General features: G+C 31.8%; 1 protein-coding gene and 1 long non-coding RNA gene across 4 annotated transcripts in view; one reads left to right on the top strand and one right to left on the bottom strand.

The window, feature by feature from the left end:
- Positions 1-25,126, top strand: part of LOC126735515 (uncharacterized protein CG5098) — a 111,001-nt gene that overhangs the window by 66,672 nt on the left and 19,203 nt on the right. The window contains exons 13-19 of one of the 3 annotated variants that reach the window (XM_050439554.1): positions 1,116-1,433; positions 7,145-7,180; positions 12,502-12,729; positions 13,354-13,472; positions 13,534-13,815; positions 13,915-14,071; positions 24,867-25,048. In XM_050439554.1, coding sequence (XP_050295511.1) covers positions 1,116-1,433; positions 7,145-7,180; positions 12,502-12,729; positions 13,354-13,472; positions 13,534-13,815; positions 13,915-14,071; positions 24,867-25,048 — 1,322 coding nt within the window. The remainder of the gene's footprint in view (positions 1-1,115; positions 1,434-7,144; positions 7,181-12,501; positions 12,730-13,353; positions 13,473-13,533; positions 13,816-13,914; positions 14,072-24,866; positions 25,049-25,126) is intronic. The other 2 variants (XM_050439555.1, XM_050439556.1) reach the window with 2 other exon arrangements.
- On the bottom strand, positions 21,397-23,591 carry LOC126735519 (uncharacterized). Its single transcript, XR_007660425.1, has 3 exons — positions 23,531-23,591; positions 22,886-23,478; positions 21,397-22,652 (listed from the first exon to the last, which is right to left on the bottom strand). It is a non-coding gene; the product is annotated as an uncharacterized LOC126735519 (long non-coding RNA).

Below are 25,126 nucleotides of genomic sequence, written 5' to 3'. Positions count from 1 at the left end.
CCGCCATTTTTATAGTGGTTGTATGCTTTTGATGTTGGTGCCAACAAAAAATATATGAAATAACGGTAATGAAGTTGACGACGCTGACGTTTGACGTGTGAGTATAGCGGGTTGCCTAGTTTTTGGCGATTTATAACGCTTGGAACAGGCGATGTATCTTCCTCCTTATTTAATACGTGAATAATGTATCACCATTTTTATTTAAAAGTATTTGGTTCACTGTTGCTCAAAACCGAATTATTGTGAATTGTCTCTCTGTGTTGTTTATGCTACAATAATATTATATAGAGTTGTTCATAGAATAATATATTTTTACTATATAAACCCTTGCTAATTACAGACCCTCTTAAAATCATCTATATTTTGACTTTTATAGATAGTTATACCCATTAATGTGGAAACACTGTACATGGAAGGAAATTAAAACTCGTAGTAAAAATAGAAAGAACATAAAAGTGTTTTTAACTGAATTTGTTAAGTAAATACAAGTAAAAATTTAAATGAAGGTCATCATTTTTATGGTATTAGGATTTATAAGATTCAATATTATGTTTAGATTTATAAGATTCAAGATTATCAGAATAATAAAACAAATAATTTAAAGTGCATGCATCTATTCCAAGTTGATTGAAACTTTGTCTCATTTTAGGTGAGGTTTACTTTCTTTCATAAATTTTAACGAAATTCTTAAAGAAGTACAAGAAAAATCACAGATTTAACGCGACTCTATATCTCAAATTCTTACCTATATGTAACTTTCTATTTTGTATTTTTGTAAACCTAACCTCTCAAAAACTTTTATTGTTTTGTTTCCCTAAAATTGGCACAACTAAAATTTGTCACAGTGACCAACATCGAAAGGACACAATCACGCAAAATGGCGGCCGCCTAGTAGTGGTCGTTTATTTTTCATTGAATTAGCAGTTTAGGTATATTTATTAAGTTCGTGATTGGTAGGGACAAAATTAAGACGAGAAATCACATTTTGTATACATTCGTCAATAAATACTATAGATTCATTAGCTTATAGGTGGGCTGTCAGTATGCCACCTTGTATGTTTATTCACAAATATATAATTTTATTGTTGTTGAATAAGTATTCGATATTTTTCAAGTCTGATCATAAGGATGAATCTTCGACGGAACTTACGGATTCCACAAAAAATGTTGATGAAATCATGGATATTCAGACTACAGACACTGTGACCACTGTGGACACTTCTAAAGATTTAGCGATGGATTTAAAAGATACTGTGAATGGTACCACGGATACCGTCGATGGTTCCACAGATGTCGTGGATGGTATTATAAATGCTCTTGATGGTATGAATGATATTGTCGATAGAAACTCCGATAGTGCAAAAGACGGCACAACTAATCTTGTTGATGGGAATAAGGCGGAAAAAGAGCCTGTCGAGTTAAAAGAAAAAGAGGTAAGGTACACGGTAAATACGAGGATTTTCTAGTTTGACGATTTTTTTTGATATACACGGTGTAACATAAATAATGACTTTCATTTTAAGGGATGATTCCTTGTAATTTTTTAATTAAAAAAGTTCATGTAAACATATGTCCAGAGACGCTTCATTTTCAAGATACAAGAATTTTTTTTAATCGATATTTTTATTAATATCTACAAAAATACGTTTACCGAATTTGTTGAAATTTTTACACTTTGTTAATAACTTTATAAGGTCTCCTTTGGCTTATTTGTACGTTGCTTAATTTTTGTGCAAAATAATAAAAACTTGCTTGAGTTTTAAATATCATGAAAGTTTTATTAAATGAAATGCTGTAAATGAGAACCACAAGTTTTAATCTTCATCCCATTGATTGTTGCACACGTTGGAATATTCCTGGAATGCTGCGTATGACTACTATTAGAAGAATCTACAATTCGGCTTCTTGGCGTCGCATAAACAATTTGTATGAAATTGTTTAAAATGAACTTCAAGTAATTGAAGTTCTAGGTTTAGAGAAAATGTCTATCATATCTTGAGAAAAACTGTAAGATTTTTAGATAGATTTTTTGGAATTTTTATTAAATAAATCATAAAAATAAGCGGTTTGCATAAGAGGATTTATTTCTAAAAATGCAAAAATGTATTTTCGTTCAAGAAATATCTTAAAAGCTAAACAAAATAATGTATTCTTGTAGAGACCCCGAAAGACAAAAAAATTAAACATTATTTTCATGAAAATTTCGAATGCACTTATCATATAAAATAAACAAGAAAAAAAAAAAGAACAAGCGTTAGTAAACAACTGATTTACTACTCAGTTGGTAGAGTATTGTATATTTATTTATAGTTTGCATACATGAACATTGCAAAAACATTTTATACAATAAAATTTATCGCACTGAATACAAATATTTTAACTAATTGAATACAAACTTTCTGTCGTGTTCTTCAGAATTTTTGGCATAACAACTGGAACATCTTCTTCGTGCCGAGGTTTGCACCTCTTCCAAATGGTGACTTACATCCAACCGCTCCTGGCGATCGGATGGTCGATTTCATCCAAATAATATGTTTTGTTATTTTCTTGCCGGAATGTATTAATTTTAGTTAAGTTTCTCCAACACTTAATATCATTTCGGTCCATGATAAAACTATTTCTTTCACGTTTTCCATATTTAAAGTTTAACTTCTTCAATATTTTGTAAAATGTGGTTCTTTTGAAATTAGGCAAATCATTGTCCATCATTAACAATCCTTAACACTTTTTCTATTATTAGAAGTTCATACTTGAAAAAAAACTCATGAACTTTTCTACGAATAGCGTTCTTTTCGATATCGAGCAACATATAAAACTTGGTCGTTCGATTTGCGAACTCTTTAGGCTCTGAGACACCACCAGTTTTCTTATATTCGGCGGCCACCATCCGCCGAACACTTCTACTTCCAACTCCTGTCCGACTTGCGACATTATTGGCAATATCACGTAAAGTCATTACTGACAACCAAATTTAACACCAACAGCTAACTTTAAGAATAACAACCAACGACATCAAACATAATAAAACAACAACAACGATTACAAAATAACAAATTAACTAAAAACGCCTTCAATAATAATCAATAAACAACTGATGCTATCAAAATAAACTGGGAAATGCAACGTGACTCTGTAAAAAAACTACATGAAATGGCCTGGATATCACATGGGCTCTCTGATCAATAGCAAGTGGAGCACGTGTTTTGACGCCGCTGATTACGCGAAAGGGCTTGTTTGGGTGCTTGGCCTGCTTCATGAATGTAGTATAATGTCCTAAGATCTTTATTAATCCTTCAACTAATACGGTGCATAAGATTTCATATTATTGCCCTTTTATAATTTAGTTTGTTTTATGCTTCTTATATATCTTATATAATCAATACGAAAATATTATTTTACAACCACAATGTATAGACTTTTTCAACCACAGCCTTATTCGTAGAGTTCTAAACAATTTGCTTTTTGTCTGGATATCCTCAGAAAAAAAATGTAGTCAATTTTAATATTAATAAGTCCTTATCAGCGCATATTAAATTTGCGCCTCTTTTTATCAGTTAAAATTCTACAGTGAAAATATGAATATTGATCTGCTAGGTAGAAGAATACGCTGTAGAGTGTACCTAAATGAAGTTAAAATCGATAGAGCCGTAACGCTAATTGAGGAAGGTTATTCCAGAAAAAGAGTCACAGAAATTCTTAATGTTAATTCTAATTTTTAGCGGTCGGGCCGCTATAAACAAAGCATTGGTTCGGTATTTTAGGGCATTATCAAAAGAAAGCCCTATACTCAACGTGAAAGGGCCACATCACCTCGACAAGACCGTTTATTAAGTCTGTGGGCGATAAGGCAACGAACTACTACTGCACGAGCGTATAATAATATAAGAAGCATAAATCTTCTTTACAAAAAAAAAATATAAAAAAGAAAAGTTATTTATTTGAGAATGAACAGTGTATCAAGATTCTATAGTTCACATTTCATCATAATAATGAATAACTTCACCGCAATTAATCAGGACTTAGTAGACTTAGTTAGTCTTGGTGGTGCACAAGTTTTGAAATAAAAGCCACTTATGCAACGATGGTCTACGATTTTGTTTTAGTCGTCCTTTTGACAAGTAAACAATTTATTATTTTGTTTTGTTTTATAATTTCTATATTTTTAAAACTCTATGTATAGAAATAATCCGGAACTTTAATTTTAATGATTTTAACTTGTTTACGTTTTTTGTAGAGCCTTGATATCGAGGCAGATATAGTAAATTTTTTCTTCGCTGAATTCGTGTTTTATATTATTTTGACTTTCCTGATAGTCAATTACAGTGTACAACTGACAAAGTTTATTACAATTATTTTTCATATTAACTCAAAACTTATGACTTATCCTTACTTATACATTATAATGGGACACCCTATATATATATATATATATATATACATTATGACTTATCCTTACTTATACATTATAATGGGACACCCTATATATATATATATATACAGTGCTTTTCTTTGAAGTCCCCCCCCCATTTATTTTTTGAACGGGTCAAAAAAAATTTTTGAAACTTGGCATAAGTAAATTGGTCTATAGATACTATTTTTCACTGTAAACTAGGTAGTTGTAAATTCCAAGATGGCGGCTGGGCGACATCTTGAGAAAAAATTTTAAATAGAAAGGGGGGTCGTGTGGTACCTCATTTTAAAGATCTCAATGAGTACTTTATAACCCTGAAATATTAGACCCATATCTTAACTCGTTTCAAAATGGCGGCCTAATAAAAAAGTATTTTTTTTTATTTTAACGTATTACATTTTTATGATTTTTGAATAGGTAAAAATCAGTGTACAAAAATAAATGCGTCACTATTTTATTTTGACATAAAAACGACAGTTCTAATAGTAAAAATAACACATAAGCGCCATCTTGAATAAATGCATTAAATAGAAATCTTGTGTTACCTCATTTAAAAGGTTTTATTGAGTACTTTTAATATTTATTACATGGACTCGGTGCACTCCGTTTTGACCTGTCTAAAAGTAACAGCCAAAAAAATACACTGTTGCGATTTTATTAACGTTTTTAATAATAATATACAAATAATTTATAATTTTTGAATTTTGGATTTAAAGATTAACTTTTTGGTTTCTAAAGACTTACTGAACCGCCCTCGTATGTCACATTTCACGTTAAAGGTTATTGAACATTATTTAGACATTCCAAAAACCAAATAGCTATTAAAAAAACTCGAAAAAAATTTTAAGATATTTTTCCTTAACCGGTAAATTACTCTTGTATTGGTCATTGTTAGATATTGTTTAGTGTGTTTGGCAGTTTGAATTTATTTTTTTTTCAAAATGGTTAATTCTCGTCCTTTGGAGGAAAAAGTAGAAGCAATTTTTATTTATGGAGCAACGCGTAATTTTCATGAGACTGAAAGGGTTTTCAACGAACGTTTTCCTGATCGTCCTATTTGCCGTAAATTTTTAAGGGAACTTGTAAATAAATTTACAACTACTGGTACTGTCCAGGATAAAAAACGCCCAGGCCATATGTCTATTTCAGAAGAAAAGCAAGTCCAAATAATTGGCGAAATCCTCAACATTCTACTCCAACTGTTGCTGATATCTGTGAAGTTTCAACTTCGACGGCATGGAGAGTTTAAAAAAAAAATAAGTTTCACCCATACAAGATCCAAATGGTCCATCAACTGACTGAAGATGATCCTGACCGAAGAGTGCAATTCTGTGAAATTATGGCAGAGAGAGTAGAAAGGCAACCTACGTACGTGCGCAACATTTGTTTTAGCGACGAATGTACTTTTTTTTTAAATGGTAATGTCCACAGACAAAATTGTCGATATTGGAGTGATACCAATCCACACATTTTTCGTGAAACCCGATCTCAGTATCCGCAAAAAATCAATGTATGGGCAGAAATATTAGGGAATCATATCGTAGGGCCGCTGTTTTTAGAAGAAAATTTAACAGGTGAATTGTACTTAAATATGCTGGAAAATGCTATCGATCCTCTCATAACAGAAATTGTTGAGGCTAATGTACATGAATTTGACATGGAAATTACATTTCAACAAGATGGTGCTCCCCCGCATTTTGCCAGGAATGTGAGAAATTATTTAAATGATAATTATTTTGGTCGTTGGATAGGTCGTCGGGGTCCTATTGAATGGCCAGCTCGGTCACCAGATTTAACGCCGCTAGACTTTTTTTTGTGGGGATACCTAAAGCAAAAGGTATACGAAACAGAACCTGCCTCAATTTTTGAGCTACGACAAAGAATCACTAACATTTGTCAAAATATTGAGGCAGATGTATTTGAAAATGTTCGACGTGAATTTTCAGATAGGTTATTTATGTGTCAAGAGGTACAAGGAAATCATTTTCAGCATCTTTTAAATTATATATTGTTTTTCTTTTGATAAATTGTTTATTTGCTAATTGTAAATTAGTATTTCATTGTATTCTATTAAAAACGTTAATAAAATCGCAACAGTGTATTTTTTTGGCTGTTACTTTTAGACAGGTCAAAACGGAGTCCACCGAGTCCATGTAATAAATATTAAAAGTACTCAATAAAACCTTTTAAATGAGGTAACACAAGATTTCTATTTAATGCATTTATTCAAGATGGCGCTTACGTGTTATTTTGACATTTAGAACTGTCGTTTTTATGTCAAAATAAAATAGTGACGCATTTATTTTCGTACACTGATTTTTACCTATTCAAAAATCATAAAAATGTTAAACGTTAAAATAAAAAAAAATACTTTTTTATTAGGCCGCCATTTTGAAACGAGTTAAGATATGGGTCTAATATTTCAGGGTTATAAAGTACTCATTGAGACCTTTAAAATGAGGTACCACACGACCCCCCTTTCTATTTAAAATTTTTTCTCAAGATGTCGCCCAGCCGCCATCTTGGAATTTACAACTACCTAGTTTACAGTGAAAAATAGTATCTATAGACCAATTTACTTATGCCAAGTTTCAAAAAAATTTTTTAACCCGTTCAAAAAATAAATGGGGGGGGGACTTCAAAGAAAAGCACTGTATATATATATTAACATTTATTAAGAGAAAAACGTAAATAAATAATAAAACTTATTTTCTTTTTTAAATGCTGCTAAAGAATGCACCTGACATCATAAATGAACTTGAGGAACCAGTAAGTTTTAAAAAAAATACTATTGTGTTAAACGTTATCGTTTTTGGGATGCTGTTTTACTTTGCCATCATTTAGAATAAAATTGTATGTTCTAAGTAAATGCTATCTTTGTTGTTATTCCAGTAAAAGTTTTGGAAATGTTTGTGTTCATTTTATTCTAAAGGCAAGATAATAAATGACGATGCCACTCCGATTTCTCCGAGATTTGGTAATAAAATCAATAAACGCTCGCACCCGTCGATTTTTTATTTTATGGGAAGAAAATAATCTTGCATTTATAAACCTTTACCATTAACCCCTACGCGGGCGTGACAGATACCCTGAAAATTTTAAATGGGAGTAGGGATCGGGTGATACCTCATTTTAAAGGCCATTTTATCCTGATTATAATACCCAAGTTTCAAGTTGCTACTAGCATCCTCTTTAATGACACATACACATTTTTTCGATCAAAATGCTTATTATTTAATTCTCTCATCTGTACTGGTGTTACTTTATGAAGTAAAGACTGATTTTTTTATAAAATAGCCCTTTTAAAGCCTTTCTGATTTTTTATAAGAAATTTAATATTAAAGAAATTTGTCAATTTTTATTTACTTACATACATTTATGCTTAGTACCCAAAATAACACCAAATAATATTACAATAGTATGTTGGAATGTTTCCATGCTGTACAAAATACTTCTAGTTATTAGTCTAAGTTTGCTATCGGCTAAATTAACTGTATGAGAATTTTAAGTTTTGCAATATTTTGGTTTTGCCAAATATTTAATTTAAAATGACTTATACGCTTCAAGCGAGAGCTGAAATTATTTCAATTTTCTTTAGAAATAACGATTGTGCTAGAGCAACTGCATTGCCCTACAATGGATTAGAGCCAGATGCACACTTATCATACGTACTATCGTGCCGAAAAAAAATTGGGACAGCAAAATCTCCTAAATCTCTTGGTCTATTAGAATATTATATTTTGATGTTAATTTAATTTTGTGACAGCTGCGTCAACAAAATCGTTCTTTCAAAATGCCTGCATTATCTCCTCAACAAAAAGCGATAATATACACTCGTCTCATGGATGGACTTCCTGAAAGAAGAATTGGGCATTAGTAAAAATAGCGTTTCCTTAGCTAAGGCAAAAATTGCAAAATAGTTGGCTTTCTAAGAAACAATCCGTTTGAAACAGCAATAAAGGCGAAAGAAGACAGACACGCATTTTCCTGGTTCTGCTAATACAGCTCGTAGTAGGATAAGAAATTCGGAAATTAAAAGTTGCTGTGCAACAAATAAAATATTTTTGACTGAAGCAAACAAACAGAGAAGATTAGAATTTGCCAATCAATATGCACACCAAAACAACATATGGGAAACAAATATTTTCGGATGAAAAAAACCTTTCAATCGTGCAATAATGGCAAAATCCGTGTTTACAGGCCTTCTAATACCAGATATGATGAAAGATATACACATAAGACTAATCAAAGTGGACGTTTTAGTATAAACGTTTGGGCCTGGATTAGTTTTAGAGGACCAGGCGTTTGTCAAATAGTGCAGGGAAGGCTTGATGCCTTAGGATATTGCAATATCCTGAACAATGTTATCATGCCCCCGGTTGGTGTAGTCTATGGGCAAGATTTTATCTTCCAACATGATACTGCTCCTATACATATAACCCGTATAGTTTAAAACAATCTAGACGAAAGACAAATTCAAGTTTTACCGTGGCCCTCAAAAAGCCCTGATATCAACCCAATTGGAAACGTTTGGGGTAAAATGGCAAAATATATGTATAAAGATTACTTTAGGCCTAGAAATCAAAATGAATTACGCCTAAAGATGACGCATGGGAACAAATAACTGAAGAATTTACCAGAAACTTAATTTTAAGTATGCCACGACGTTTGCAAGCTGTAATTGATAACGACGGCGACGGTGCGCTTACTAAGTATTAATAATTTTTTATTCCATATTATCAAAAAAGATATTAGTTAGTTTTGGTTTATTTATAAAATGTGTTCTAAATAAAAATCGAAAAATAAAAATGTTTTCTATCAATATTATTATTTAAATATGTAATTATTAAGACTCCAGAAACTCATAATGCGTAAATATGCATACCATACCCAAGGAATGCGATTTACTATAATAGACTAGGAGATAATTTCCTATCTAAATTTTAATGTCCCAGTTTTTTTTCGGCACGATGGTACGTTAAATTAGTGGCAAACTTTCGTGAAACATGATCAGTTGCAAACAAACATAGAAATGTGATAAATTTAATCCTTAATGATGCTGTAGAAGTTGCAGTTTTAGGATATATGGCAATATGGTATTATGAACAGACATAATTGCAGATATTGGTCGGATTTCAACCCTAGATTATTTAGGGAAATATATACCCAATATCACGAAAAATTAAATGTATGGGGCAAGTTTTCGGCAATTGCATTATTGGGCCACATTTCTTACCTGGAAATTTAACAGGGGAAATGTACCTTGAGTTACTGGAAACTACTATTGAGCCAGTTGAGTTATTGCCATTGAGGAAGACGGAGCACTCCTCCGCATTATGCGTTTCCTGTAAGGCAATTTTGGATGAAAATTTTCATGGCAGATAGATTGGATGGAGATGGATCTCTGAATGGCCTGCCAGATCTCCTGATTTGTCACCCCTTGACTTTGTGGGATCATTTAAAATCCAAAATTTATGGTATACAGCCCAATTTTTTAGAAGATTTGCGACAACCAATAATGCATGAATGCCAACAAATTACTCCTGAAATGTTACATAATGTGCGCGAGCGTTTCGAGTAGTGTCTTTATTTTTCTATGGAAGTTATACGTGGACAATTTCAAGATTTAATTGATTAAATATAAATATTAGAACATTTTTATTGGTAATTGAATGTTTTTTTTTTATTATCCGAAACTTTTTTTATTTAGTCTTTTACTGAAAGAAAATAAAATACACATTTTTGTGCAAGTGATAATAGTTAATCTACAGTGAAAGTCGCTTATAGCGACGGTGAAGCGACCACGAAAATTACGTCGCTATATCCGACCTGTTTTTTTTTCTAGCAAATTAATAAAAGATAGACTTTACGATAGCCAGAAGAAATAAAATTCGCTATCCAATTTGTTTAAAACAATTTATTAACCACTAATTTACAAATTCACAACATTTAACAGATACCTATGTATGTATGTAGTACCTACACCTTCTCCAGTTTTAAGACTTGAAATAATATGGGATTTTACTCTGTTTCTTTATTCGAGTATCATAATAGATAAATTCAATTTTTTTCTCCAAATTATTAACATCGTTTACTAATATTTCGTCCGATGAATAGTTATACAAAACAAACTTTTTAATAGTATTAGTGGCTTGAAGAGCTTCTGCTGCAGATGGAGGTTGAAATTCTTCCGCTTCTGAACCCTCATCTTCGCTTTCCTCTTTGTCCTGAGAGAAGGATAAGATGTCGTCTACAATTTATTCTTCACTTTGATTGTAGTGTACTTCCAAACTATTTTCTGCATGTAAGAACTCGGTCCATTGATCATCTGACAATGCAGCAGACTTTTTTATTACAGCCAGCGGAACCTCATCTTCCTCTTCAAAATTAACATTAATTAATTTAGCCAGTGGAATGTCATCTTCTTCATCAAAGCTATCATTTTAAACATCCTCACTTTCTACGAAGCCTCCGTGTCTAAAACAGTTGGCAAATGTTTTTGATGAAACTCTATCCCATGCTTTAGCGATCATTGATACTGCATCTAAAAGGTTAATACAACACTCTTTGTCTTGTTCAGCTTTTTCTATGATTTTCATTAAGTGAAACTTTTTAAAATGCACTTTTAATGATCGAATAATCCCTTGGTCGATTGGCTGCAGAACAGAGCTAGTGTTTGCTGGAAAAAACTTGAGTTTTATGTTTTTTAAATTATCAACTTTCGGATGAGCGGGACCGCTATAGCCGGACTTTTTTACTATTGAAAATATAGAAATCCAACCAAGATACGGGCGTTTGGTCGTTATATGCGACATTTCGTTGTAAGCGACGTCGTTATTGGGGACTTTCACTGTATTTAGTAAATAATTTTAAAAATAATCTTCATATATATAACACTAGATTTATAAATTTATTTAGAGTAACACAGCATAGAAACACAAATTTTCAAAAATCTTTTTTTTTGTAGCTTCTCAACTTTGGAATAAATTGCCTGAGCATGTTAAACAATTTAACATGCTCAGGAAATTTAACCAATAGGAGTATTTAAAAAATATATTCAAAATTATCTCCTTCAAAAAAGAGCAATGGAATGCTTAATTTAATTCGAATTAAATACAATAAAGGTGTTAAAAACCATGAAAATGGCTGTATACATTTTTTTATAGAGCTTTTATATCCTCTCGCCTCCATATAAAATTTCTTTACAAGTAGCATTAGTTCACATGCCACGTTTTCCTTTGCACCCCTTGCGCGTCTACCTATCTCCCTTTGGTATTTCTTTTACTGTAAAAAAAAAAAAAAAAAAAAAAAAAACTGTATTATCATAAACTTGTATTAAGGAAAGTACTTACAATTGGCCAGGTTAATAGTTATTATTATTCTTTTAAAAAAAAAAAGAGCCTTGCTACACAGGTTTGCACCTCTGCTAACGGTTTCATAATCGAGGCATGGTCCTATTTATCAAAATGGTTTATTTATTGTAAATTGATAATTATGTTTGTAATTTTATTGATAAATAAATTTGTTTTGAATTTGAATTATTTCAAACTTCTATCATTTAATAATTTAAAAAAAGGTAAGTTTTTTATCTTTTTGTAGTAAACTGGACCTTCTAACAAACTTGAACTAATAATTCATTTGAAAGGTCTTTTGAGTATCATTTATTACCCTAGCTTGAAGCGGCTTACTCTTAGGCATATTAAATCGATAAATAAAAACAAAAGTATTTTTTAAAAAAATTGACAAACTAAGCTGTGATTTCACAAAATTTGAAAACAGCTAGCTAAATTACCCTTTGCCATTATAAACCACATGAAAAGACCTTTAAATCAGTCGACCCCAGTTCCCATTTAAAATTTTAAGGGTAACTGTCACTCCCACGTAGGCGTTGATGGTAAAGGTTTATAAATGCGAGATTATTTTGAAATAAAATCCTCTTAAAATCAAAAATCTACGGGTGCGAGCGTTTTTTTTTTACGAAATATCGGAGAAATTCGGGATGAAAAGTTTTATAAACAATTATCCCATGTATGTTCAATACGTGAGCTTAGTTATGAAAATTATTCTAAAAAGATCTTATTTTATTTTAGGCTCCTCGATCTTTGCCAAACGCCTCGCCCAAACCCGTGACTGTGAGTGTGATAAAGTCAAAGGATCATCTCGAAGAAACTTTATCTAGCGGTGCCGAATCTACCTCCACTGTTGATAATATTTCCACACCGCAATCGTCAAATCTATCTTCTGCACTACTACCTCCGAATACTACGCCTTTGATAACACCAGCGCAAAAGAAGGCGTCAAATACTCATTTTGTCGAGGTAAGTTATTCCAGCGTTTTTATATGCGAACATCGTAAAGTTTGTAAAAATGAATTTAGATTGTTTTAGAATACACGACATTCATTGACATGCGAATAACTTGAACATTGAAATGCGAATTTTAAAGTCGCGCCAATTTTTAGACTTTTTTTTTACAATTAAAACTCCTTAATCAGTCCAATCATTGGTCACGAGAGTGACTATTTTACTTCTATACAGTTAGCCTATGCCTAAAAAAAAAGCAAAAAACCAACCCATAGACCCTTAACTATCAAAGAATAGATTAATTTTTTTGTAATAACTACTAAATTGTTGAACATATCTTATATTTTCTGGCAATTCATTAAATACCTTAAAAGCTTTTGTAATAGGATTTCCTAAGCCTGTTAGTTCTTGTAGTTGTTAATAATGAATTATTAATTATTATTAATTAATAATTATTAATTATTATTATTAATTAATAATTGTAATTGTTAATTCTCGATAATTTTACTCCTCTTACGGATATTTTACATACGAGAGAAATATTCTCATGGAAACCTTTTTTATTACAAAAATAATTGAAAATCTCCATGCAAGTCTCATTATTACCGATTACTAATTTACTATTTATGATCTGGATAGGTTGAAAACAAACTGGAAGAAATGTTTGCTGGTATAGTGGAAGACGTAGAGCCAACAAGTTCGCCTGTCTCCTTACATACGACAAAAAATGACTCTACCTTAGGACTTACAGACGACAGGTTCGTAATTAAAGGAAAGTTTTATAGTGGAAGTATTCTAAATTTGTATTTTCTGCTTTAGCTTTGTTAAACTGGAAGATTCGGATAATTCTTCGTCAAAATTAGATGCGAAAAATCTGAAATTAGAAGACGGATGCAGTGCTGCCGAAAAAAATGCCCCTAAAGAGGAGCCGCCTCCTGTGGACGTAAAGGCCGAGGAAGAGGAAGAAAAAGCCAAAAAGCATCAACCGGTTGATAAAAAATCAAATTCGACTGGAAAAAAAGTTGGAAAGAAAGCCAACTTTGGAGTTCCTGTCAAGAGGGATAGCGATCAGGAAATGGAAGTACCCAACAAGAAAAAAAAGTAAGAAATATAATTTGAATACTAATGGTGCAAAATCGGTTATGTTATGGTTATGTTTTTATTTAAGTTATAATAACCAATTAATGCTTATATTCATAGACTCTCCAAAGGCAAACAAGTTGCAACCAGTATCAATACAACTCCAAAGAAAACCTTGAAATTACCAGTTGACGTACCATTAAAGTCCCCGAAGAAAACCACCTCAGTTACCCCAAGTAAAGGCACTGTTAAAGCCACTATTTCCGAATCTATCAAGGTAAGTAAGGGTTAAATGTATTTATTATTAATTTTTCACGTTTGTAATTTACACCAAATACTAATTAAATTTGTTGTGTGTAAGTTATAGGCTGTTTATAGGTAAACACGTGGGAAAAATTCAAAAGGTTATTTCTCAGTCTATTAAAATAAATGTTTATTTATGTTTTAACATACAGGCTATTATAATAAAGATAATAAAAATATATAAATAAACACAGTAATCACACCAAAAAAATTAAATCTTATCGGAGCACTTAAATTTGACTTTTTAACAAATCTTTAAAAGTTACTCAGAGCGTTACTAAAGCCTTTGTTTGCAATAACTGCTTGACATCGTCGTGGCATAGAGTTTACGATCTTGGCACCTCGATAACGAGATGGTATGCCAGGAATTGCTAATAACTGTCCAGAGTTCTTCTTGATTTTTTGGTTTCTCACGTGACACAGCATCCTTAATGTACCCCCACAAATTCTCGATGGGATTGAGATCTGGACTTTGCGCAGGCCTTTTTAGCATATTAATGTTGTGGTTAATTAAAATTTTTTTACAGAGACGGCTGGTATGTCATCATGATCATGCCTGAATACCAATTGAAGTGGTATTTCATATTCTGCAAAAGGTAGCATAACCTCCCGTAAAATATCGACATAAATATGAGATGTCATAATATTTTTTATACAATATATTGGTGCTACCCCATAAATTGGAAAACTGGTCCATACCATACTTTTAGAACCACCGTGCTTAATCGCCTTAATGGTGTATTTAGGTTGATAGGAGGTGGTATTCAAAGGGCGCACCGTATGTTCACGTCCTGTATTACCAAACAAAACTATTTTGCTTTCATCTGACCATAAAATATTTCGCTATTTAGATGCAGGCTATGCCAAATGTTCCTTTGCCAATTTTATTCTGTTCTTAATTTGTCTTTTATTTAATATTGGCACGTTTCGTGGGCTTCTGGCAAATAAATTAGCTTCTCCCAATCGACGGCTGATAACAAACATTCAGTTCTACAAGGTCTTGTAGTTGAGAAGCAGAGGCAAATGGATTTTTCGTTGAGGCTTGAATTAAAAGTTTATTCCTGTCTATTTGTAGTTTTGCGTTTAAGACCACGGGTTTCGGCTTTGGTCTGCCATCTTAAAACATTTGCTACCATTATTCCTTGTATTTGGGAGTATGATTTTCCCTGAGCGCGTAATTTTCTTATTATTTTGCGCTTTTCTTCAGAACAATGCTTATTTCTACCCATCTTTCTAAAAAAATCGAACATACCAGTAGATTAGAAAAACTCATCAAATTCTTAAAACTGCTATTTTTTGACCACCTAAAATTCAGGTCTCACTACCACTGGATAAAATATGTTTGTTATCGGCTTTTAAATACAGATACTTCTTTAGTACTTTGTTGGTTAATATTTTTAGAACAAATTTTTTTTTTTTTGGCTTTAGAATTTGTGCATAACAACAGGTTTGCAGGAATGCATATATTTAATTTTATTCAACTACTGCTATTATTTTGGCCACAATTGTATATACAGTATTGGCCATAAAAGTTGGAACTTTAAAAAATTTAAAATTTTTCCAATGTTTTAAATTTATATTTTATTTTTGTACATCCAATCAATAAACATATTTATAAGTAAACAAAAAAGCATACCAGAAATTCAACCTTATCTTGTTTCAGACAATAAGAAATACTTTAAATTTTTGTGTCAGACAAAATGTTTGGAACTTTTTATAAAAAATGTATTTTACAGGCAGTCTTTGACACACCAGTGTGCAAGTGGATTCTTTTTATTTATTTTATTTTGTGTTACCATGGGAAAAGGCAGGGCCTATTCCAGCGACATTCGCCAAAGAATTTTAGATTTTTACAATCAGGGTTTTAGGCAGCGTAATATTGCTCAAAGACTAAACGTTCCTAAGAACACCGTGTCACGGATAATTAAGAAATATCGTATATTTGGAAATGTGGTATCAGGTAAAAGCACTGAAAGACGACTAAAGCCACGACTGCCCGTGTAGATAGGCGAATTTTAAATATTTCCAAGAATGACCCATTTTTGTCATCCTCCAAAATTTTACAAAAATTAAATAAAGGTGAGCCTTCCAATATCTCTGCAAGAAGGGTAAGAAGGCGATTGTGTTCTGGTGGACTTCACAGCTACAGACCTGCTAAAAAACTTTTGCTGCGGAAGAAAAATGTCAAGTTACGCCTACAATTTGCAATGGATCATCTTATTAGATTTCTTTAGACCAACACATTCTAGTGAAATAATGGAAGCTCTATCCTCAATGAAAAATAAGAACTCCTCTGGATGGGATGGGCTGTCACTAAAGGTCCTAACAGCGCTACCGCTACCAACCCTTGATTCTTTGGCTGAGGTGTTAAATGTTTCACTTTCAAGTGGGTCCTTTCCATATTTACTCAAGGATGCCTTGATTATACCATTATTTAAGGGTGGAAACTATGATGACCCATCAAATTTCAGACCCATAGCCCTGCTTCCCACGCTTGGCAAGCTTGTAGAAAGATTGGTAAAAACTAGGATGATGGAATTTCTGAAACGGCATAATGTTCTTAACCATCAGCAATTTGGATTCCGGACGAAACTGGGTACATCTGATGCTATTTTCAATTTTTTAGAGAGTCTGTACATGGGGTTGAACGCTGGGGAGAGTGCGGCGGCGGTGTTCTGTGACTTATCTAAGGCGTTTGACTGTGTAAGTCACAGAATACTGCTACAGAAGCTAGAAACCTATGGATTCAGAGGAGTTGCTCTCGACTGGTTTCGTTCTTACCTATCTGGAAGAACACAAAGGGTATTCTTTGACAATGATATGTCATCCCGTCTGAATATGGACGCTGGTGTACCCCAGGGTTCTGTTCTTGGACCAATATTGTTCCTGCTATATGTCAATGATATCTCTCAAATTCCAATTAGGGGCAAATTTACTATCTTTGCGGATGATACAACATTACTTTGGCATGACACTGACACCAAGAGATTAAGGAATATTGTTGATGAAGATTTAATTCTTGTAAAGTCATGGTGTGAATCTAATAGATTAACTTTTAATATTTCTAAAACTAATATTTTAACTTTTAAATGTAACCTTGGAACTGTCACTTTGCAAAATGAAACAATAAGTCCTTCTGAAACATGCAAATTTTTGGGCCTGACGATTGATAAGCAATTAAAATTTGAAAATCATATCTCCTCTTTATTAGGGAAGTTATCATCCAACTGTTATGCTATTAGAGTAATAACACATTCTCTGGGACGTGATGTGGCCAAAATTGCCTACCATGCTCTTATAGAGTCTTATCTGAGATACGGTATTGTGTTTTGGGGTGTGTGCTCTCAGTATTTGTTCAGTTCTCTATTTATTTTGCAAAAAAGAGCCATACGCTATATGTGTGCAGCTCCCTTTCGTAGCCCCTGTAGGCTATTGTTTTTAAAACACTCTGTCCTGACATTGCCATGCCTTTTTATTTTAGAGACTGTTTGTCTTATCCACAAAAAATATCGCCATCAACTTGGCCCCCCCTCCTCGGGTTACAATCTCCGAACAACCTTCTCTTTACCTCTACCTATCCCAAAAAGTGAGCAGATTAAGTCCTCTTTTGTATATGGGGGCAGAAGGCTTTTTAACCACCTACCCCTTTATATAAGGCTAATAAATTGTGAAAAACGTTTTAAGAAAAATATAAAGAAACTCTTGCTTGCTAAAGCATTTTATTCTGTAGACGAGTTTTTAAATACAATCTTTTGACAGTGAAGAATTTTGCGCAGCGTAATGTGAATTCTTACTACCCTTTCTTTGGGTGTGTTTTAAATTCTATGTATGTAAGAATTGTTAAAATTTTTATATTTTTGTAAAAGATTATGTTGTCAACTATCTTTAAGATTTTATATAATGCTTTGTTAACAACAGATGATGTTATGTAACAATAAAGCTATTTTTGACTTTGACTTTGACTTTGACTTAACTGGACTGTACAAGATTGGAAAAAAGTGCTATTCAGTGACGAATCTAAGTTCAATCTGTTTTCCAGTGATGGAATACGACCGAAAGGTGAAAGACTCAAGAAAAAGTTTATCCGACCTACGGTTAAACATGGAGGTGGTAATGTGATATCCATACTATCACATTATGCTTTTCTTGGTATGGTACTGGGCCAATACATAAAATTGTGGGAAAAATGGATCGATTTATGTATCGGGATATTTTGCGAAATATAATAGAACCTTACACATTTGAGTCTATGCCAGTAAATTTTGTATTCCAGCATGATAACGATCCAAAACATTCGTCAAAATTGGTAAAAGAATGGTTGGACCAAGAAAAGATCACAGTTTTTAAATGGCCCAGAGTCCAGACTGGTTAAAAATTTATGGGAACATCTGGATCGCAAAATTCGGGCATCTGGAACAGTCAAAAATGCTAATGAATTATTTCATAAGCTTGTTGAAGCCTGGACTCACATTGACAGACAAATAATTGAAAATTTGATTGAATCAATGCCCAGAAGAATGCAGGCAGTAATTAATGCTAAGGGTTACCATACCAAATATTAATTATAATATTATGGTTTCAATAAGTTATGTTTTATGTCGTTTTTGAATAAAAATCATTTAGTTCCAAGTATTTTGTCCAGTTTTTTTTTTAAATTTTTATTCCGAACTGCTACTGGTGCTGATTTTTTGTCAACATTTAAATTAATTAACACTAGTTTTTCGTGTACAACAACTTTATAAAAGAAAATAAAATGCTAATTAAAAGGCACACAAAATATAATACATTTTCAAAAGTTTCAACTATTATGGCCAATACTGTAACTCAGAAATGTGAGTAGGTATATTACATATTACAAAGATGATCAACAAGTAATTTTCAGCTATAAATAGAAAAATCCATAGAATTATTAATCAGCAATAATTTAAATTGGCGGATTATGACAGGTAATTTTATATGGATTATTTTCAAGAGATAATAAAACAAGGTATGGTGTTTAGAATCGATTAAATATTAAACAAGAAAATTTATATACAACATATTGATTCTATCGGGTGCCATTCTTTTCCTGACCAGGGTCAAATTCTCTAGGTAACGCTTTTCTATGGAAGTTAAATTTATTATAAGCTAATTGACTTTAGGTAAAATTTATAGACAAAAAAAAAGAGAGAGGCTCAAAAAAACTCTCGGATTTTTTTTCTGCTCCAAGGGGAAATTACTTCTATAGGTAATTTACTCAAATAAAATAGTTATAAGATAAGATAAATTAAGCTAGATACAACAGATAAGATAAGAGATAAAAAATAGCCACATGAATACGCACTAACCTGCGATTAGAAATGAAACTTCCTTACTATGCGACAAGACGCCGGCGTTTTCTCGAGAGTCGTGACTCGGCGATTTTCTTTTAGTTTCGAATCTGGTTTTATTTAATCTGTAGTATTGCGATAATATTTTATTCTACCCTTTCAACTTAATCTAATGAACTTAATGAACGCCTTTCGTGTCCACACCATACCATTTTAAGACAGGCCATTGCTGAAACCTAAAATCATCGGCACCAGTGAGCATTAGCAAAACCTTTGCCTATTAATTTTGTATATTCCCTTTTTTTCGTGGTGTAAAATTGCATAGATGATAATTGGTGTTAAAAGCAGGGAGCCATACCTCCATAACGGAAGACGAACCAGAACAAGGTGGGTCTTCACAGTATTTTCAGGTATTTCAAATTTCATTTAAGTGTTGCGATTTATTTTTTATATGGTCCACCATCGAAGGTAAAGATGTTGATTTAAAATATATATATTGTTAAATTTTGCGACAACTCATATAAATACTTTAAAATAGTAAAAAAAACCGACAACAATTGTAAAAAATTGTCGAGAATTGTCAAAAATTTTTGGAATAAACTTATGGCCATATTTTTATTTATGTGATTGATTTCAACAAATATCATTTCTGGTTTTCGCAAATTTTGTTCACTTTGTATCTTCGAAACAAACGGATTTTTCAGAAAATATCATGGTACAAAATATTTTTATAATAGGCCGAGAAATAACCGCAAAACTTTTTACCACGTGCTTACATACTCTGTAAAGCATTTGCAGTATATTACATATAATCTAAATATTCTGAATGTGAAAATTCATTATTCTCTACTTAAACATACCGGGTGACACAGAAAAAAGGGAACACTTAATAACTTTTTACTTTTCAAGATAAACAAATGAAATTTGGTATATCGATAGAATAGTTATAAAAGAATCTTTTGATATATTCTATTGTTTTCCACCACTTCCGGTTTAACCAGGAAGTGACACTAACTTTCTGATTTTAACCAGGACACTTCGTATATTATTACGTATTTCGATAGAAAATAATATTCTAAAGACAATGATACTATATTTGCTACCTTTTGTTTTATATTCATAGAAAAAATCATTTTTTTTTACATTTTAAAATCCATGAATGCGTTGAAAGTTTTACTTTTTAATCAAGTAATCACGGAAAAATAGTTATCATTACATTTTATGACTTAAATCTTTTACACTCCTATTTAAAATGTCAAAACCATTAATTTTGGCATTTACTTAATGTTTTTAATAGCACATTATTGGGAACAATATTGCCTGCCTATTTTTTTCAACTGACATAACACAGCATTTTTTGTCAAACGTCATATTACTATTTGAGAATAAAAGAACAAATTTTTCAATGCAATATTTTTTTCAGTACCTTAATACGACATATTTTATTTAACATTTACCTAACATAACATAGGTAAACACAAACCGGTAAACAAATAGGACAAATATAAGGTTTACAAATTATTTCAACATAACATGTTAAAATAATTTTACGACGAAACGACCACCCTCTTGTCTAATTAAAGTACGTATGCGCGGGAATATAGCGTGCGGCATATCAACTTTTTCTTCATTGGTAAACATTTCAAATATTAGCAAATTTATTTAAATAACTAATAATTACGCTTGACAAGAAAACGCAGCCTATTCAAGCAATCAAAGCCTGCTAAAGTCGAAATTATACCCATTTGTAGTTACGTCATCCAGGTGAGAAAAAACGTATGGCGTAGTTATTATTGCCAATCAATATTAGGTTAGAAACTTTACCATCGCCTTCAGAAATTAATAGTCTGCTATGTATTTTTATACGTTCATGATTTATATACATAATTAATTAGATTATTAATGATTTATTTTAGCAGCATATTATTATATTTTTATATTCGTGTATATACTTTCATTCCCAAAAAATTTTAAAAAATCTTGTAGTATTTATTGTATTATTAACAAACTTAACAATTAACAAATATTATTATAATTAATCATAAATAATGCGACATAAAAAACAAGTTCAAAACGGAATTGCACTTCAAATTGAGAATGTGATAGAGCGAGCCGCAGATGCAACAAAATTGAGCACAACAACGATTACGCTGCTCATATATTTTCCAAGCAAAAGACCGCAAAAACCAAATCTACAACATATTTGAAAAGTAGAATTCGGCACGAGCAGTAAACTTAATAAAAGCGAGCTTACAAAAATTGTGAATAATGGTATAAAATTATTTTAACTCACTGGGAAAAATTTAAATACTGACAATTTAATTTACTTGTTCATGAAAAAAAATGCTGCTTGAAGGAATATGTTAACACATTAAAATGAAAATACCATTCCAAAAAATAAAACATACAAACTCAAGAAAAACACGTCATATTGCATTACCAAGTTAATGAAATTGCAACGATATGATTGAATACTTAAACGACGATCATAAAATAAAATTTGCTAGAACAAAAAAAGCTTAATCAATCTCGTCAGTATTGTCAGAGTCAGAACTGAAATCAGAGATATTGTCTTCGTCATCGTCGTCTTCGTCAGTCGTAATCACAAGTGGCAGAATGTCATAGGTATCACACACTTTTATTGCCTCCCAAGCCTTTTCAATTACCTTTTCTATATGAAAAACATATTTTTGCCAATGATCTATAGAAATTTCGTTTATTACCCTTTCCCATGTAGTCAGAACTTCTGAAGGTGACCCCTTAAAATTGGAACTATATTGATCATATTTTCGTTTACATTCCGACCATACCATTTCAATTGCATTAAACTGGCAATGATATGGTGGCAGTCGCAAAATTTTGTGTCCTAAAGGTTTAACATATTCATCAAGGAAGTACTTTTTTTCACTAGGGCAGTTTCTGCGTGCAATACTCCATATTTTATTTTTCATGGCTTTTTCTGGAAAGCCAATATTCTTTTTCTTCAACCATTCGGTCAGTCTCTGCTTTGTCCAAGATTTTCTCGGGATTTCTTCTAATAAACCAGAATGGTAACTTGCATTGTCCATGATTATAAATGACTTTGGGGGAAGATTTGGAACCAGCTGAGTTTTAAACCAGTTTTCGAAGTTTTCCTGTTCATATTGTCATGATAATCTCTCGTCTTTAATCCACTCTTGAATATTAAATTTGCACCCTTGATGAAGCCATCTTTGGTTCCGGCGTGGACCACGATATAACGATGACCTTAAAAATAAAAGATAATTTAATTCTCTTCTTTTAGAAATCATTCTTCCAGAACATAAATTTAATATAATTAATAAGTAATGTTCCATGCATATACGAGTAGTGTATGGAGTTAAATTCCCTCATATTGTCTTAGAGAGAAATTATATGGAATTATGAAGTTAGAGGGCCCTTACAAGGGCAATAGTTTTTATTCAAAAAAAAATCTAAAAAGATAACCAGATAATTTTTACCTTCACTGTTTTTCCTTGAATCCGTGTGCTTGGTGTCATCTTGCCAGCTACTACGAAATGATCCCTTGCTAAAAATCCACGTCTCGTCAACGAAAACTGGAGTAAAACCTTCCGGACCTACATTTCTATTTTTGATATACTCCCTTAAAAAATTGATTCTTTTATGAACAATATTTGGCAAGTCCATCAAATATTTTCTGTTATTTGATTTTTTCCACTTGAAGCCTATACTATTGATTCATCTTCTTAAGGAGTCAATGGAAAACAATCAAAGATCACAGAAACAAAATATTCAATTTCTTCCCTGAACTTTTCTCTTGTTGCCAAAATTACATATTCTTTTCTGGCGTACATAGAATAAATTGTGTCCCGAATTCTATGTTTCAAATATGTTGTAATTTTGGTTTTTGCTGTCTTTTGCTTGGAAGATATACGGGCTGCGTAATCCTGATCTGATTTTATCCCATTCTTCTTTATATTTGCGATCGTTTTGTTTTATTCTTCTTTAAATTTGTGCTCAATTTTGTTGCGGCTCGCTGTATCACATTCTCAATTTGAAGTGTAATTCCGTTTCGGACTTGTTCCTTTTCCAGCTGAAAAAAAGCCAATATATTTAAAATCATCAGCTGCGATTGTTCATTATACCTATTTTTTTTTTTAGGCATTATCTAACACTTTTCGAAATAACTTCCAAGAACAAGTTGACAAACCAATATTTTTGATTGATTGACAGTGACGGATATTTCACATAACCTAGTATATAAAAGATGAATAATCATCAGACACCAATTTTTTTCAAAAGTTTGTTGTCGCCGCTGTTTGGAATATGCTAAACAAAGATAAGCAAAAATGACGTCATTACAAATGGGTATAATTTCGACTTTATATTCATTGATTAAATGCATTTATTTATGTGACTTTTTATGAGTTTTTTTCTTCTTATGGGCAAATGCAAAAATTAATGGTTTGGACATTTTAAATAGGCGTGTGAAAGATAAAAGTCATGAAATGTAACGAAAACTATTTTTCCGTGATTACTTGATAAAAAATAAAATTCAACGCATTGTTTCTATGAGTATAAAACAAAAAGTGTAGTATTATTGTTTTTAGAATATTATTTTTTATTGAAATACGTAAAAATATAAGTGTTGAAAACAATAGGATATGTCAAAAAATGCTCCTATAACTATTCTATCGATATACCAAATTTCAATTGTTTATGTTGAAAAGTACAAAAGTTATTAAGTGTTCCCTTTTGTCTGTGTCACCCGGTATATTTTAAGATTAAAAACACTTTTTTTGTATAAAATAAATATTTTTACCTTATTGAAAGTTGGGTTAAAATTATTTATTTATTTATTTTCTTCAGTCTCAGGTGTCAAGTCTGATACTACATTAAATCACTCATTATACGTGATGCATCATCATGTCTTAGTTTCAAAGATTTTAGTTTCTTAGAGAAACTTATTGCAGGTATATTTTTTAAATGCCAATAACTTACTTCCAATGAAACAATGGGGTTTTCGTTATGTTGGGGTACGCCCTTAGTTGCAATGGATCGTATTTTTAGAGCAACAGTGTGTCAATTCTAGTCATGATAGATTTTACCAAGGTATTAGACATTACTATAAGATTTTGAAACTAAAAATCTTTCTAAATTTGTTGCCGAATATAAGCCGAATTTAATTTTAAACAGCCAGTTCTTAATGTCTTCGCCAAAAAAATCAAACCATATCGGTACACAACCAGTTCTAACGCTCTTTTTTGCTGCACAATCTCATTTGCTCCATTCTTAAAATTTGCTCCATTTTTAAAAAAAGAAGAAAAAGAACTATTTCTGGTGTACAATCATTATAACACGCGCACTGCATTGTTGTGTTCAGATTGAAGTTTTGAACTCAATAATTTTAAAATAAATAATCAATAAATAAATCAATTTTCTATATTACTTCTCCTAAAAATAATGAAATATTTATTTCAGGATGTATATGCGTATGATTCGAGCAGCAACGCCAGTTCGAGCAAGTCCAGGGGTCCCTTTGTACAAATTAGAGGACCGCGAGATTCTCCTGTTTCCGTCAACATCGTAAATACTCCTCTTGCAGTCGACGATGAAACCAAACCAGTGAAAAACAAAAAGTTTCACGACGATAGTGAATATAGGTGAGAAACCATTTTTTTTTGTATACTTAATAACTTTTTTACTTCTGAAGATAAACAAATAAATTATATCAATAGAAT

This window comes from Anthonomus grandis, chromosome 4 (genome assembly GCF_022605725.1).
Source record: "Anthonomus grandis grandis chromosome 4, icAntGran1.3, whole genome shotgun sequence".
In the NCBI taxonomy this organism is placed as follows: Eukaryota; Metazoa; Arthropoda; class Insecta; order Coleoptera; family Curculionidae; genus Anthonomus; species Anthonomus grandis.
This window is presented reverse-complemented; position numbering and strand designations above follow the sequence as displayed.